This window comes from Equus asinus, chromosome 8 (assembly GCF_041296235.1).
Source record: "Equus asinus isolate D_3611 breed Donkey chromosome 8, EquAss-T2T_v2, whole genome shotgun sequence".
NCBI classification, from domain to species: Eukaryota; Metazoa; Chordata; class Mammalia; order Perissodactyla; family Equidae; genus Equus; species Equus asinus.
The window spans coordinates 14245891-14258561 of NC_091797.1; the positions used below are offsets into that span (position 1 = coordinate 14245891).

Here is a 12671-nt window from a genome sequence, read left to right on the forward strand (position 1 = left end):
CAACCCGATCAAAAAATGGGCAGAGGATGTAACAGACATTTTTCCAAAGAAGATATACAGATGGCCAATAAACACATGAAAAGATGTTCAACATCACTAATCATCAGGGAAACACAAATCAAAACCACACCAAGATACCACTTTACACCTGTTAAAATGGCTATAATCACTAAGACTAAAACCAACAAATGTTGGAAAGGGTGTAGAGAAAAGGGAACACTCATATACTGCTGGTGGGAATGCAAACTAGTACAGCCACTATGGAAAACAGTACGGAGATTCCTCAAAAAGCTAAAAATAGAAATACTGTATGACCTAGCTATCCCACTACTGGGTATCTACCCAAACAACTTGAAATCAACAATCCAAAGTAACATACGCACCCCTATGTTCATTGCAACACTATTCACAATAGCCAAGACATGGGAGCAACCCAAGTACCCATCAACCAATGATTGGATAAAGAAGATGTGGTATATGTATACAATGGAATACTACTCAGCCACAAAAAAAGACAAAATCATCCCATTTCCAACAACATGGATGGACCTGGAGGGAATTATGCTAAGGGAAATAAGCCAAACTGAGAAAGACGAACAACATATGATTTCACTCATATCCAGAATATAAACAAACACATGGAAAAAGAAAACAGTTCAGTGGTTACCAGGGGAAGGGGAGTGGGGGGTGGGCACAGGGGGTGAAGGGGAGAACTTATGTGGTAACAGACAAGAAATAATGTACAACTGAAATTTCACAATGATATAAACTATTATGAAATCAATAAAAAAATTATTACAAAAAGAAAAAGAAAGAAAAAACACCTCCTCTACCCACAATGCACATCTTCCCCATCTCAGCTGATGGCAACTTCTTCCTTCCAGTTGCTCAGGCCCAAAAGCTTGGAGTTATCCTTAACTACTCTCTCTTTTATAGCACCTATATAAGCTGCTGAAGTCCCATTGGCTCTACCTTCAAAATATATCCAAAATCAGACCACTTCTCCCCACCTTCACTGATACTACCTGGGTCCATGCACCATCATCTGTTGCCTGGATTACAGCATGTTCTCCTAACTAGTTTCCCTCCTGATCTATCTCAACACAATAGCCAGGGTAGTTCTTTTAAAACATATGTCAGATCTTGCCACTCCTCTGCTCAGAACCCCCCCAGTGGCTCTCCATTTCAGAGAAAAGCCAACATCATTCCAAAGACCTAGTAGGTCCTACACGACCTGGCTCCTTGTTAATTTTCTAACTCCATCTCCGACTCCTCTTCCTGTCACTCACCCCATTCCAGCCACGCTCCCTGGCCTACTTCTTGCCAGCGTTACTTGAGTATTCTAGGCATGCTACTATTCAGGGCCTTGACAATCACCATTCCTTCTTTGTGGAAAGCTCTTCCTTCAGATATCCACACGGCTAACTCCTTTACCTTCAAGTGTTAGCTCAATGTCACCTTGTCAAGGTGTGACCACCTCCCCTGATCAACGGCAACCCACCACCACCCTCCAGAAACCCTTATCACCCTTATTTTCCTCCACTGTTCCATAGTACTCAGCACCTAATATCCTGTATAACTTGCTTGTGGTGTTTATTGGCTATCTTCCACTGCTTAGAAGGTCAACTCCACGAAGGCAACAATTTGTTGTCTACTTTGTTTACTGATAAAAGCCCAAGGGCCTAGTGATAGTATCTGACACAGAGTAGGCGTTCAATTATTATTTGCCAAATAAGTGAAGTTGAAAAAGTTTAAGTTACTAGTTATTATATTGGACCCAGGGAACCTTCTGTGTATAACTAATAACTCCCACCTGGTGAGGGAAATCTGAAAATCTAAAATGTGATTATCCATTCATTTGATCAAGAACTATTTCCTGAATATTTCATATGTGCCAAAGCCAGAATGGACCCTAGACAGTCAAACGTACTTTTCCAATTCTGGTGCAGGACCTTCTCGCTTTCGAACATGGTTCTGAACTGACAAGAGTGCTTCTGGTGAATACTGGGCAGCATTGCTTTCCATGTACTTCAAAACATAGTCATCTGTATCAAGGATGACGAACCGGTGGCCAAACACTGAGGAGAAGGTAGAAATATACTTAGCTTGGTTATGTTTTTATCATGCAATCAGGAGTAAAATAATAGTGACCCTCCAATGACAAATTCACAGGTAAGCATTTGTGACCTAGACTAAGGAACTTTCAAAAGCTCTCTAAACTAATATGCAGCAGTTTGCTCAGTGTTTAGGAAGCTCAGGGTCTACATCTGTAGCCAACCAGTGCAACCAATTTACAGCTTAATTGATAAGGAAGGAGATTAAGACACTGCATCGCATATACAAGTATATTAGCTTTATCTCAGCTGGAATGCAGCCCAGCTGCCTCTTACAAGGGTTAATTGAATTAAATTCCAACTAAGAACCCAGTCACTTGGCTAGTAGGAAAGCCTACACTGTGTTTAGACCTACCCTCAATCACAGCACCAATGAAGAAGTCACTAGGGCTGTAGTAGACCGGGTTTTCCACCGATGAGTATGGTTTAATAACTTTAGTTCTGCCAAGGTACTTGCCCCCAATGATACCAGAATTGCGAACAGGAGGTTCAAAGATACTGATCATGTCGGTGGCTAGAAAATAAGAGAAGACGAATCGGCGGTCTTTGTCTTCTGGGATGGGGGATTCCTAGAAAGGTGAAGAAAAGAGGATATTATGAAGGTACATGATCTATACAGATGCTCCAAACTTACATACCTACAGAGACTAGGTATATGATATAAACCTAATCTATAAAGTACCATATAAATGAACGGTATGGGGGGACTCTGGTGGCTTGGAAAGGACATGCCCATCTAAAAGAGGCTGCCCCAACTCAACTCCAGGTGATTGTTGCTTTGTGGGAACTTAGGCCCAATGTTGCAAGATCTTCCAATTTTTCATGAGGAGATAAACATCTGGTTTACTATAAAACCCCTGATTTTAAAATGTTGACTCCAACTCTTTTAAAGCACCATGCAGGCCAAATAAAACACTTAAGTGGGCTACATTCTGCCCACAGGCTGCCAGTTTGAGACCTCTTGCCTGACATTATGTTCAACTTCGTGGACACTAAGATGATTATGCAAAGTTTCGTTCTTTAAACAAGTCCATTTGTATATATAATTTTAAAAAGAAAATTTATGAAGGGAGGAATGAGTAATATAACATCATAGAGTTGAAAGTGATTCTGAGAAACTGACTTGTAGACAAGACACTTCCTAAATCAAATCACTGAAGAGTGATCACATAACCCTTAAGAAACAAATTCCAGATTGAAGAAGCCTAAATACAGACATGCTTGTTCTTGACTCAAATCCTCTCATATCACAACTTCAGCATGTTATCTTTTCATTCAGACCATGGAATTATTTGTGTAATCATTTCTTGGTTATCAGAGAAAGTCATGGGGCTTCCTCTTAGCAAAATAATTTCCTCATACCATTCCCTAATCTAATAGTCTTCAAGACTTTTTTGATTGGACACCCCTATAATAAAAAAAAATTAACAAACATCCACAATATAGTTAATAAAAATCAAACCACATCACTCCTCTGCTCTCAAACTTCCAGAGGATTCCCCCATCACACTTAGAATAAAATAGTTCTGAGCAGGGCCACAGGCAGTGGTGCCCCAAGGGGGTTGGGGAGATGGCAGCAACAGCTCACCCTGGCAGGAAGGAGGATTTTAAAACTTACAAAATTTTTTTTTACCTTTTTATTTTTAACTAAGTTTAGACTTACAGAAAAGTTGCATAAATAACAGAGAATTCTCATATGCCCTTCACCAAGCTTCCCCTAACATTAACATCTTACATAACCACAGTACAACTATCAAACCCAGGAAAATAACAGTAGTACAATCCTATTAAGTAAACTACTGCCCTTGTTCAAATTTCACCCATTTTTCACTTATGTTCTTTTTCTGTTTCAGGAGCCTATATGGGATCCCATACTGCACTGAGTTATTTCTCTGTAATCTCCTCCATGTGACAGTTCCTCAGTTTGCCCTTATCTTTCATGACCTTGACACTTCTGAAAGGCACTGGTCAATTATTTTGTTGAACGTCCCTCATGCATCTCATTTCTGCATCTATGGCAAAAATACCACAGGAAAAAACAGTGTGTCCTGCTCAGTGCACATCAGAGTTCACAATATCAGTATATCTTGTTGTTGGCATGTTGAGCTTGACCACTTGATTAAGAGGACATCTGCTGGCTTTCTCCCCTATAAACTTACCATCTTTCCCTGTGCAGTTCATATCTTAAGAGAAATGCTCTGAAACTATGAAAGTCTTGTTTCTCTTCACAGGTTTTCCCACTAATCTTAGCATCCACTGACGGATCTTATCTGCAACAATTACTGCTGCCGTGTGTGCTTAATGGTAGTTTCTATTGTCCTCTTCTCTCCTACATTTAAGAGTTGAAATTCTACTATATGGAGGAGCTGCCTCTTTGGGGATGACTGTTTTATCACTGATGCTGTTTAGAATAACAGGCACATGATGACAATAAGAAGCAGATCAGCTTTTACTTGGTTTTACTTTTCAATTCTCCACAGGCTTGTTACCTGCACCCTGGGTGACTGCTCCCACCACCCACCCATCAGGCCTTATGCCACTGGCTGCAAAGCCCCAAGCTGGCCCCCGAGCCCCTCTTCATTTCTGCCCCTCTACCCTCCATTCCCTGTGTACCGCCCCTGCCTGAAACACAGTTGCCTCAGATAGTGCCCTGGCGTGCTCGCTTGGTTATTCCTTCTGGTCTCTGCTCAGTTGTGCCCTCCTCGAAGACGCTTTCCCTGATCTTCCAATGTAAACGAGCCCCCTCCCCATCACTGTCTCCTGCTTTCTCCAGAATGTGCTATTACCTATCCTGGTATGATATCTTTCCTTATGGACTAAAAGTCCTCCGTGAAGGCAGAGATTTGTCTGTCTTCCACTGTACCCTCAATGCCTAGAACTATGCCGAGCTCCAAGTAGTTCTTTAATATTTGTTGAACAAATGAATAATTAAACATACGTTCTTCTATATAACTATGTTTTGTGCATTACAATATACATATATATATATATATATATAAATATCAGGGGCTATAAAATAAATGCATTCCTAATAAAATAAAAACAGAGGCTGTCATCTTTTCTTAACAACCTCCATCAGATTACATTGTCTTGCACACTCCCTGGAAGGGTGTGCACGCTGCTTCAGAGATCACCGCTCAAGTCAAGTTTCTTATGCTCTTCCAAAGCTTCCTCAAGTTTCTCAGCAAGCACCCAACTCTGAGCCCCAGATATTTTTACTTAGGCACCAATTGCCTACCTGGGTTTATATACTTTATTTCCTCACAACATGTCCAGTGCCATCTGAACTTAATCTATATTTGTCTCTGATCATTTCTCTAGCATATTCCCGTCTTTTGAATTTCCACATTTTCTTCTGAAGTCCTCACCTTATTCCTAAGCCCTTTCCCCTTATTGTCAGATACCCTTTCTTTCATCCCAGAGGTTTTATGATGAGCTGAATGAATACACCCTCTATTTCACCAAACAGGTCAGGAAAAACCTTTGAAAATTACACTATCAGAATACCACATCTTCTTTCTTGTCTGTAGGAAGATATCCGCTACTTCCTTACTAATAGTTCTGTTGGTGTTCTTCTAAATATATATAGATATATTTTTTTACTGTGTCCCATAACAGAAAAAACTGCAAAAAATCAAAATGTATAGTTCAAAGAATTTTCACAGAGTGAAAACTCATGGAACCAGGACCCAGGTCAAGGAACAGAACACTGATGGAACCCAGAAAGCAGCCTGCCCATCACCACTCCATCCCTCCCTCACCAAAAAGCCAGTATCCTGAGTTTTATGGTTCTCTTTAGTTTTACTACAAAGTGGGGGTCCCCAAACAGTTTTGTTTTGCCTGTTTTTTAATCTTCATATAAATGAAATTACATAATATCCAAGTATTCTTTTGTATCTGGATTCTTACATTCAAAATTATGCTTACGTGATATATCTTTGTTATTTGTAGCTATAGTTCCTTAATTTTCACTGCTAAACAGAATTCAAATCATTCTATATTTGCCATAATTTATTTATCCAGTCTTCTATTGATGGACACTTCGGCCTATTTTTGGCTATCATGAATTATGCTGCTATGAAGATTTTCATCTCTTGGTGCACACACACGGTACCATTTTGGCACAATTTAGTGTACCTGACTATGCCAAACTGTTTTCCTAAGTGAGTGTGTCACTGAGAGTATGAGATTTCCAGTTGTTCCATATTCTCACCAATGCATTAGCGATCCTGGTCAGTGAGTACAGGCAATTTGCTGTGGTTATAATTTGTAGTTCCCTGATCACTAGAGCCCGGGCACCCGTTCACATGTCTACTAGCCTTTTGGATATCCTCTTCTGTCAAATGCCTGTTCAAGTTTCTTGCTTATTTTTAAAAATGATTTCAGAGTGTTCTTTACAGCTTGATATGAGTTCTTGGTTGGTTTCTGTAGTAACATCTTCTCCCACTCTGACCTTGCCTTTTTTACTCTCTTAATAGAGTTTTTTGAGGAACAGAAACTTTCCATTTTAATACGGTCAAATTTATCTATTTTTAAAAGAATTACTGCTTTTTGTGTCCTCTAAAGAAAGCCTTCCCTACTACAAGGTTAAGATTATATTATCATTAAGAAGTTTTGTTGCTTTGCCTTTCACACGTAAATCTTCAATCCACCTGGAATTGACTTCTATTTTTGGTGTGAGGTGGGGGTCAAATTTTCCTCTTTTTTCCCATATGGATATCTAATTGTTCCAACATCATTTCCTGAAAAGACCTTCCTTTCCCAACCTTCTGCATTGCCATGTTTGCCATATATCTTAAGTGTGTGTGGGTCTGTTTCTGGGCTATCTTTTCTATCCCATTGGCCTAGTCATCGATCTTTGCACCAATATGAGGTTGTCTTAATTACTTTATATGACTTTTTAACATATTGTGACATTTGGTTGAGCAAATCCACTGATCTTGTTTCAAGAATGTCCTGGCTATCCTCGATACTTTACATCCCACACAAATTATACAATCAGTTAGTTAAGCTCTGCAAAAATAAAAACCCTTTGGGATTTTGACTGTAATTGCTTTGAAACCACACATCAATTTGGGGCAAATATCTTTATAAGACTGAATTTTCTAACCAGTGAACATGGTATGTCCCTTCATTTATTTAGGTGTGCTTTAATTTTCTCTCTATGTCTTAGGTATTACACACCTTTTGTTTGATTTATTCCTAGGAATTTAATATTTTTGTGCTAAGGTAAATGGCATTTTTCTAACTTTATTTTTTGTCTGTTGCTGTCTATACATTGACTCCAGTAACATATTATATAGCTTCTCTTTGATTCTCTGCATATATAATCATTCATTTTAGACGATAACAGTGTCATTTCTTCCTTTCCAATCCTTACACCTTTTATTTTCCTTACTGTCTCACTGCTCCAGCTAGGACCTCTGGCACAGTGTTGAATAAAAGGCGTGACAGGGAGAAGTCTTGCCTTGATCCTAATCTCAGAGGGTACACTTTCAGCATGTCATCACTAAGCATGCTGTTTGCAGTAGATTTTTGGTAAATACCCTTTATCAGACCACAGAACTTTCCTTTTATCCCCTATTTACTAAGAGTTTTGTTTTAAAACCATAATAGATGAATTTTATCGAATACTTTTCTGCATCTAATTTTTTCTTTTATTGTTACTGTGATAATTTTCCAAAATACAAACACTTTGCTTTCTGCTGAAATTCTCAATTTTATCCTTTAACTCCTTAAACATAGTAAACATAGCTTTTTTAAGTTTGACTTTGATAACATCAGTATTTGAAGCCCCTATGGATCTATTTCTATTGTCTGTTTCTGCTCATTTTCCTTCATATCATCTTGCCTTTCGTCTGGCCATTGTATTGTTAATATTGTTTTTTTGAATGAGTGCCATACATTGTATTACTTAAATTGTTTGCAGAAATAATTTGAAACCTAGGACAATGCAATCTTCAGAGAATTTACATTTGCTTCTGCCAGATACCTGGGGGCATTAGTAATCCAGGATTATCTTAATCTGATTTCCGGAATTTAGGTAATTCAGGGACTGAGATAATTCAAAAGCAGGCAATAGTCCCTTCAAGGATGAGCCACTAAGGACTAAAGCACAGAGGGTTTACCAAGTGCTTCTGCCTTTGATGGGCCCTAGATTCCAATGTTTGCCCTCAGAGAATGCCCTAAATCCAACGTTTGCCTTCTAGAATCAGCAAACATTCCCAGGGGAGAATGGCCCCCTTTTCCAGGTTCACCTCTCTGGTTGACAATATTCTCCTGGTTCTTGCTCACTGATTCTTCACATCTTTCTAGTTGTTCAGCACCCTCAAGCAGTAGTAAATACACACACACACACACACACACAAACGAGTTTTTCTAGTTGTCCTCAGCAAGAGGGCTGATCCAAATTACCTAGTCTATCATGGCTAGAAACAGAAGTCCTCTACCTACTTTTCTACATTTTGTGACACATCACATTTGCCCAGATTTGTCAGTATAGAAAACTACAGTCAATATATACATATTCTTTCTCCTCATATAGCAATATCTAATGTTATTCATAGAAATTTTTATAATCAATCATGTAACAATTTTCCCAGGATTTTTAGGTAGGAAAAGTAAGCTTAGAACTATGTAGTTTACAAACTCATGTGAGTCCTTATCCCTTTTCATAGCCTAAGCACTATACTGGTTCTTCATCAAAAGAATGCTGGTTGAGGATTCTCAGAGCTGCAGGAATAGGATTTTTTTCCAACTTCCTTCCTCATAGTGACTCTTCATGTCACCCTCTTGAGGGCTGTGGTAACTACTTCTCACTAGTAAAAACAATTGTGATCATCTTTTCACTACTGCTTCTCTCATATATAAGACGGCAGTATTAAAGCTGCTTACATGAACATACTGTCATATTTCCAAAATAATATACATTGCAAAATAAAAATACACTATTTTTTTCAATTACTTTATTGAAGTCATAATGGTTTATAACATTGTGTAATTTCAGGTGTACATTATTATTTATCAGTTCCTGTATAGACTGCATTGTGCTTATTACCAATAGGCTAATTTTTACCTGTCGTCATATATATTGGTGCCCCTGTACCACTTTCACCCACCACCCTACCCCTTCTCCCTGGTAACCACTTATCTGTCCTCTTTGACCATGGGTTTATCTCCACATATGAGTGAAATCATGTAGTGTTTGTGTTTCTCTGTCTGGCTTATTTTACTTAAAATAATACCCTCAAAGTCCATCCATGTTGTTGCAAATGGGACGATTTTGTCTTTTGTTATGGCTGAGTAAAATTCCATTGTGTATATATATACACCACATCTTCTTTATCCATTCATCCATTGATGAACATGTGGGTTGCTTCCATGTCTTGGCTATTGTGAATAATGCTGCAATGAACATAGGGGTGCATGAGTCTCTTTGAATTGTTGATTTCAAATTCTTTGGATAAATACCCAATAGTGGAATAGCTGGATTGTATGGTATTTCCATTTTTAATTTTTTAAGAAATCTCCATACTGTTTTCCATAGTGGCTGCACCAGTTTGCATTCCCACCAGCAGTGGACAAGGGTTCCCTTTTCTCCACACCCTCTCCAACATTTGTTATTTTTTGCCTTGGTAATTATAGCCATTCTAACAGATGTAAGGTAATATCTCATCGTAGTTTTGATTTGCGCTTTGCTAATAATCAGTGATGTTGAACATCTTTTCATGTGCCTGTTGGCCTTCTGTATCTTCTTTGGAGAAATGTCTGTTCACATCCTCCTCCCATTTTTTGATCGAGTTGTTCGTTTTGTTGTTGTTGAGGTGTAAGAGTTCTTCACATATTTTGGAGATTAACCCCTTGTCAGATATATGATTTCCAAATATTCTCTCCCAGTTGGTGGGTTATCTTTTCATTTTGTTCCTGCTTTCTTTTGCCTTGCAGAAGCTCTTTATTGATGTAGTCCCATTTGTTTGTTTTTTCTTTTGTTTCCCATACCTGAGTAGACATGGTATTTGGAAAGATGCTGCTAAGACCGATGTCAAACAATGTACTGCCTATAGTCTCTTCTAGGAGTTTTATGGTTTCAGGTCTTACACTCAAGTCTTTAATCCATTTGAGTCAATTTTTGTGTATGATGTAAGATAACTACTTTCATTCTTTTGCATGTGGCTGTCCAGTCTTCCCGACACCATTTATTGAAGAGACTTGCCTTTCTCCATTGTGTGTTCTTGGCTCCTTTGTTGAAAGATTAGCAGACTGTAGATGTGTGGTTTTATTTCTGGGTTTTCAATTTCAATCAATTTTGACCTAAGTGTCTGTTTTTGTACCAGTAGCATGCTGTTTTGATTACTATAGCCTTGTAGTATATTGTGAAGTCAGGGATTGTGATGCCTCCATCTTTGTTCTTTTTTCTCAGGATTGCTCTACCTATTTGGGGTCGTTGGTTGTTCTATATACATTTTAGGATTCTTTGTTCTATTTCCATGAAGAATGTCATTGGGATTCTGATTGGGATTGCACTGAATCTGTAGACTGCTTTAGGTAATATGGACATTTTAACTATGTGTATTCTTTTAATCCATGTGCATGGAATATCTTTCCATTTCTTTATGTCATCTTTGATTTCTTGCAATAATGTCTTATAGTTTTCAGTGTATAGGCCTTTCACTTCCTTGGTTAAATTTATTCCTAGTATTTTATTCTTTTTGTGCAATCGTGAATAGGATTATATTCTTGAGTTCTCTTTCCGCTGGTTTGTTATTAATGTATAGAAATGCAACTGATTTTTCTAAGTTGTTTTTGTACCTTGCAACTTTTCTGTAGCTGTTGATTATTTCTAATATATGGTGGATTCTTCAGTGTTTTCTATATACAGGATCATGTCATCCACAAACAGTGAGAGTTTCACTTCTTCCTTTCCAATTTGGATACCTTTTATTTCTTTTTCTTGCCTAATCGCTCTGCCCAAAACCTCTAGTACCATGTTGAATAGGAGTGGCAAGAGTGGGCACCCTTGTCTTGTTCCTCTTCTCAGAGGAATGGCTTTCAGTTTTTCACCACTAAGTATGATGTTGGCTGTAAGTTTGTCATATCTGGCCTTTATTATGTTGAGGTACTTCCTTATATACCAATTTTATTAAGAGTTTTTTTTTTATCATAAATGGATGATGTATCTTGTCAAATGCTTTCTCTACATCTATTGAGACAATCGTGTGATTTTTATTCCTCATTTTGTTAATGTGGTGTATCACACTGATTGATTTGCAGATGTTGCACCATCCCTGCATCCCTGGTATAAATTCCACTTGATCATGGTGTATGATCTTTTTAATGTATTGTTCTATTCAGTTTGCCAATATTTTGTTGAGGATTTTGCATCTATATGTGTCCATGATATTGGCCTGTAATTTTCCTTATTTGTGTTGTCCTTGTCTGGTTTTGGGATCAGGGTTATATTGGCCTCACAGAATCAGTTAGGAAGTCTTCCATCTTCTCCAATTTTTTGGAACAGTTAGAGAAGGACAGGTATTAAATCTTCTTTGAATGTTTGGTAGAATTCTCCAAAGAAGCCATCTGGTCCCGGACTTTTGTTTTTTGGGAGGTTTTTGATTACCGTTTCAATTTCTTTACTTGAGATTGTTCTGTTCAGATTCTCTATTTCTTCTTGATTCAGTTTTGGGAGGTTCTATGAGTCTAAGAATTTATCCCTTTCTTCTAGGTTATCCAATTTGTTGGCATACAGTTTTTCATAGTATTGTCTTATAATCCTTTGTATTTCTGTGGTATCTGCTGTGTTTTCTCCTTTTTCACTTCTAATTTTATGTATTTGAGCCTTCTCTCTTTTTTTTCTTAGTGAGTCTGGCTAAGGGCTTGTCAATTTTGTTTATCTTCTCAAAGAACCAGCTTTTACTTTCATTAATCCTTTCTAGTATTTTTTTGGTCTCTATTTAATTTATTTCTGCTCTAATTTTTATTATTTCTCTCCTTCTGCTGACTTTGGCCTTTGTTCTTCTTTTTCTAGTTCTGTGAGATGTAGTTTAAGATTATTTATTGAGATTTTTCTTGTTTGTTGAAACAGGCCTGTATTGCTATGAATTTCCCTCTTAGAACAACTTTTGCTGCACCTCATAAGAGTTGATGTATTTTCATTTTCATTTGTCTCCAGGTATTTTTTTTTTTAAGATTTTATTTTTTCCTTTTTCTCCCCAAAGCCCCCCGGTACATAGTTGTGTATTCTTCGTTGTGGGTTCTTCTAGTTGTGGCATTGTCTCCAGGTATTTTTTAATTTCTCCTTTGATGTCTTCACCGATCCAATGGTTATTCAGTAGTATGTTGTTTAGTCTCCATCTATTTTTCACTTTCCAGCTTTTTTTTTTCCTAAGATTGGCACCTGAGCTAATATCTGTTGCCAATTTTTTTTTTCTTCGTCTTCTCTCCAAGGCCCCCTGGTACATAGTTGTATATTCTAGTTGTGAGTGCCTCTGGTTGTGCTATGTGGGATGCCACCTCAGCATGGCTGATGAGCAGCACCATGTACATGCCCAGCATCCAAAT

The 12671-nt window shown here is 38.0% G+C and overlaps 1 protein-coding gene across 11 annotated transcripts in view; it reads right to left on the reverse strand.

Moving 5' to 3' along the window:
- The window catches only part of EFHC1 (EF-hand domain containing 1), a 76417-nt gene that overhangs the window by 22600 nt on the left and 41146 nt on the right, over window positions 1–12671 (reverse strand). For all 11 annotated transcript variants that reach the window (XM_070514772.1, XM_014834673.3, XM_014834672.3 and 8 more), the window contains 2 exons: window positions 2470–2683; window positions 1931–2078 (listed from right to left, as the gene is read on the reverse strand). In XM_070514772.1, coding sequence (XP_070370873.1) covers window positions 1931–2078; window positions 2470–2683 — 362 coding nt within the window. The remainder of the gene's footprint in view (window positions 1–1930; window positions 2079–2469; window positions 2684–12671) is intronic.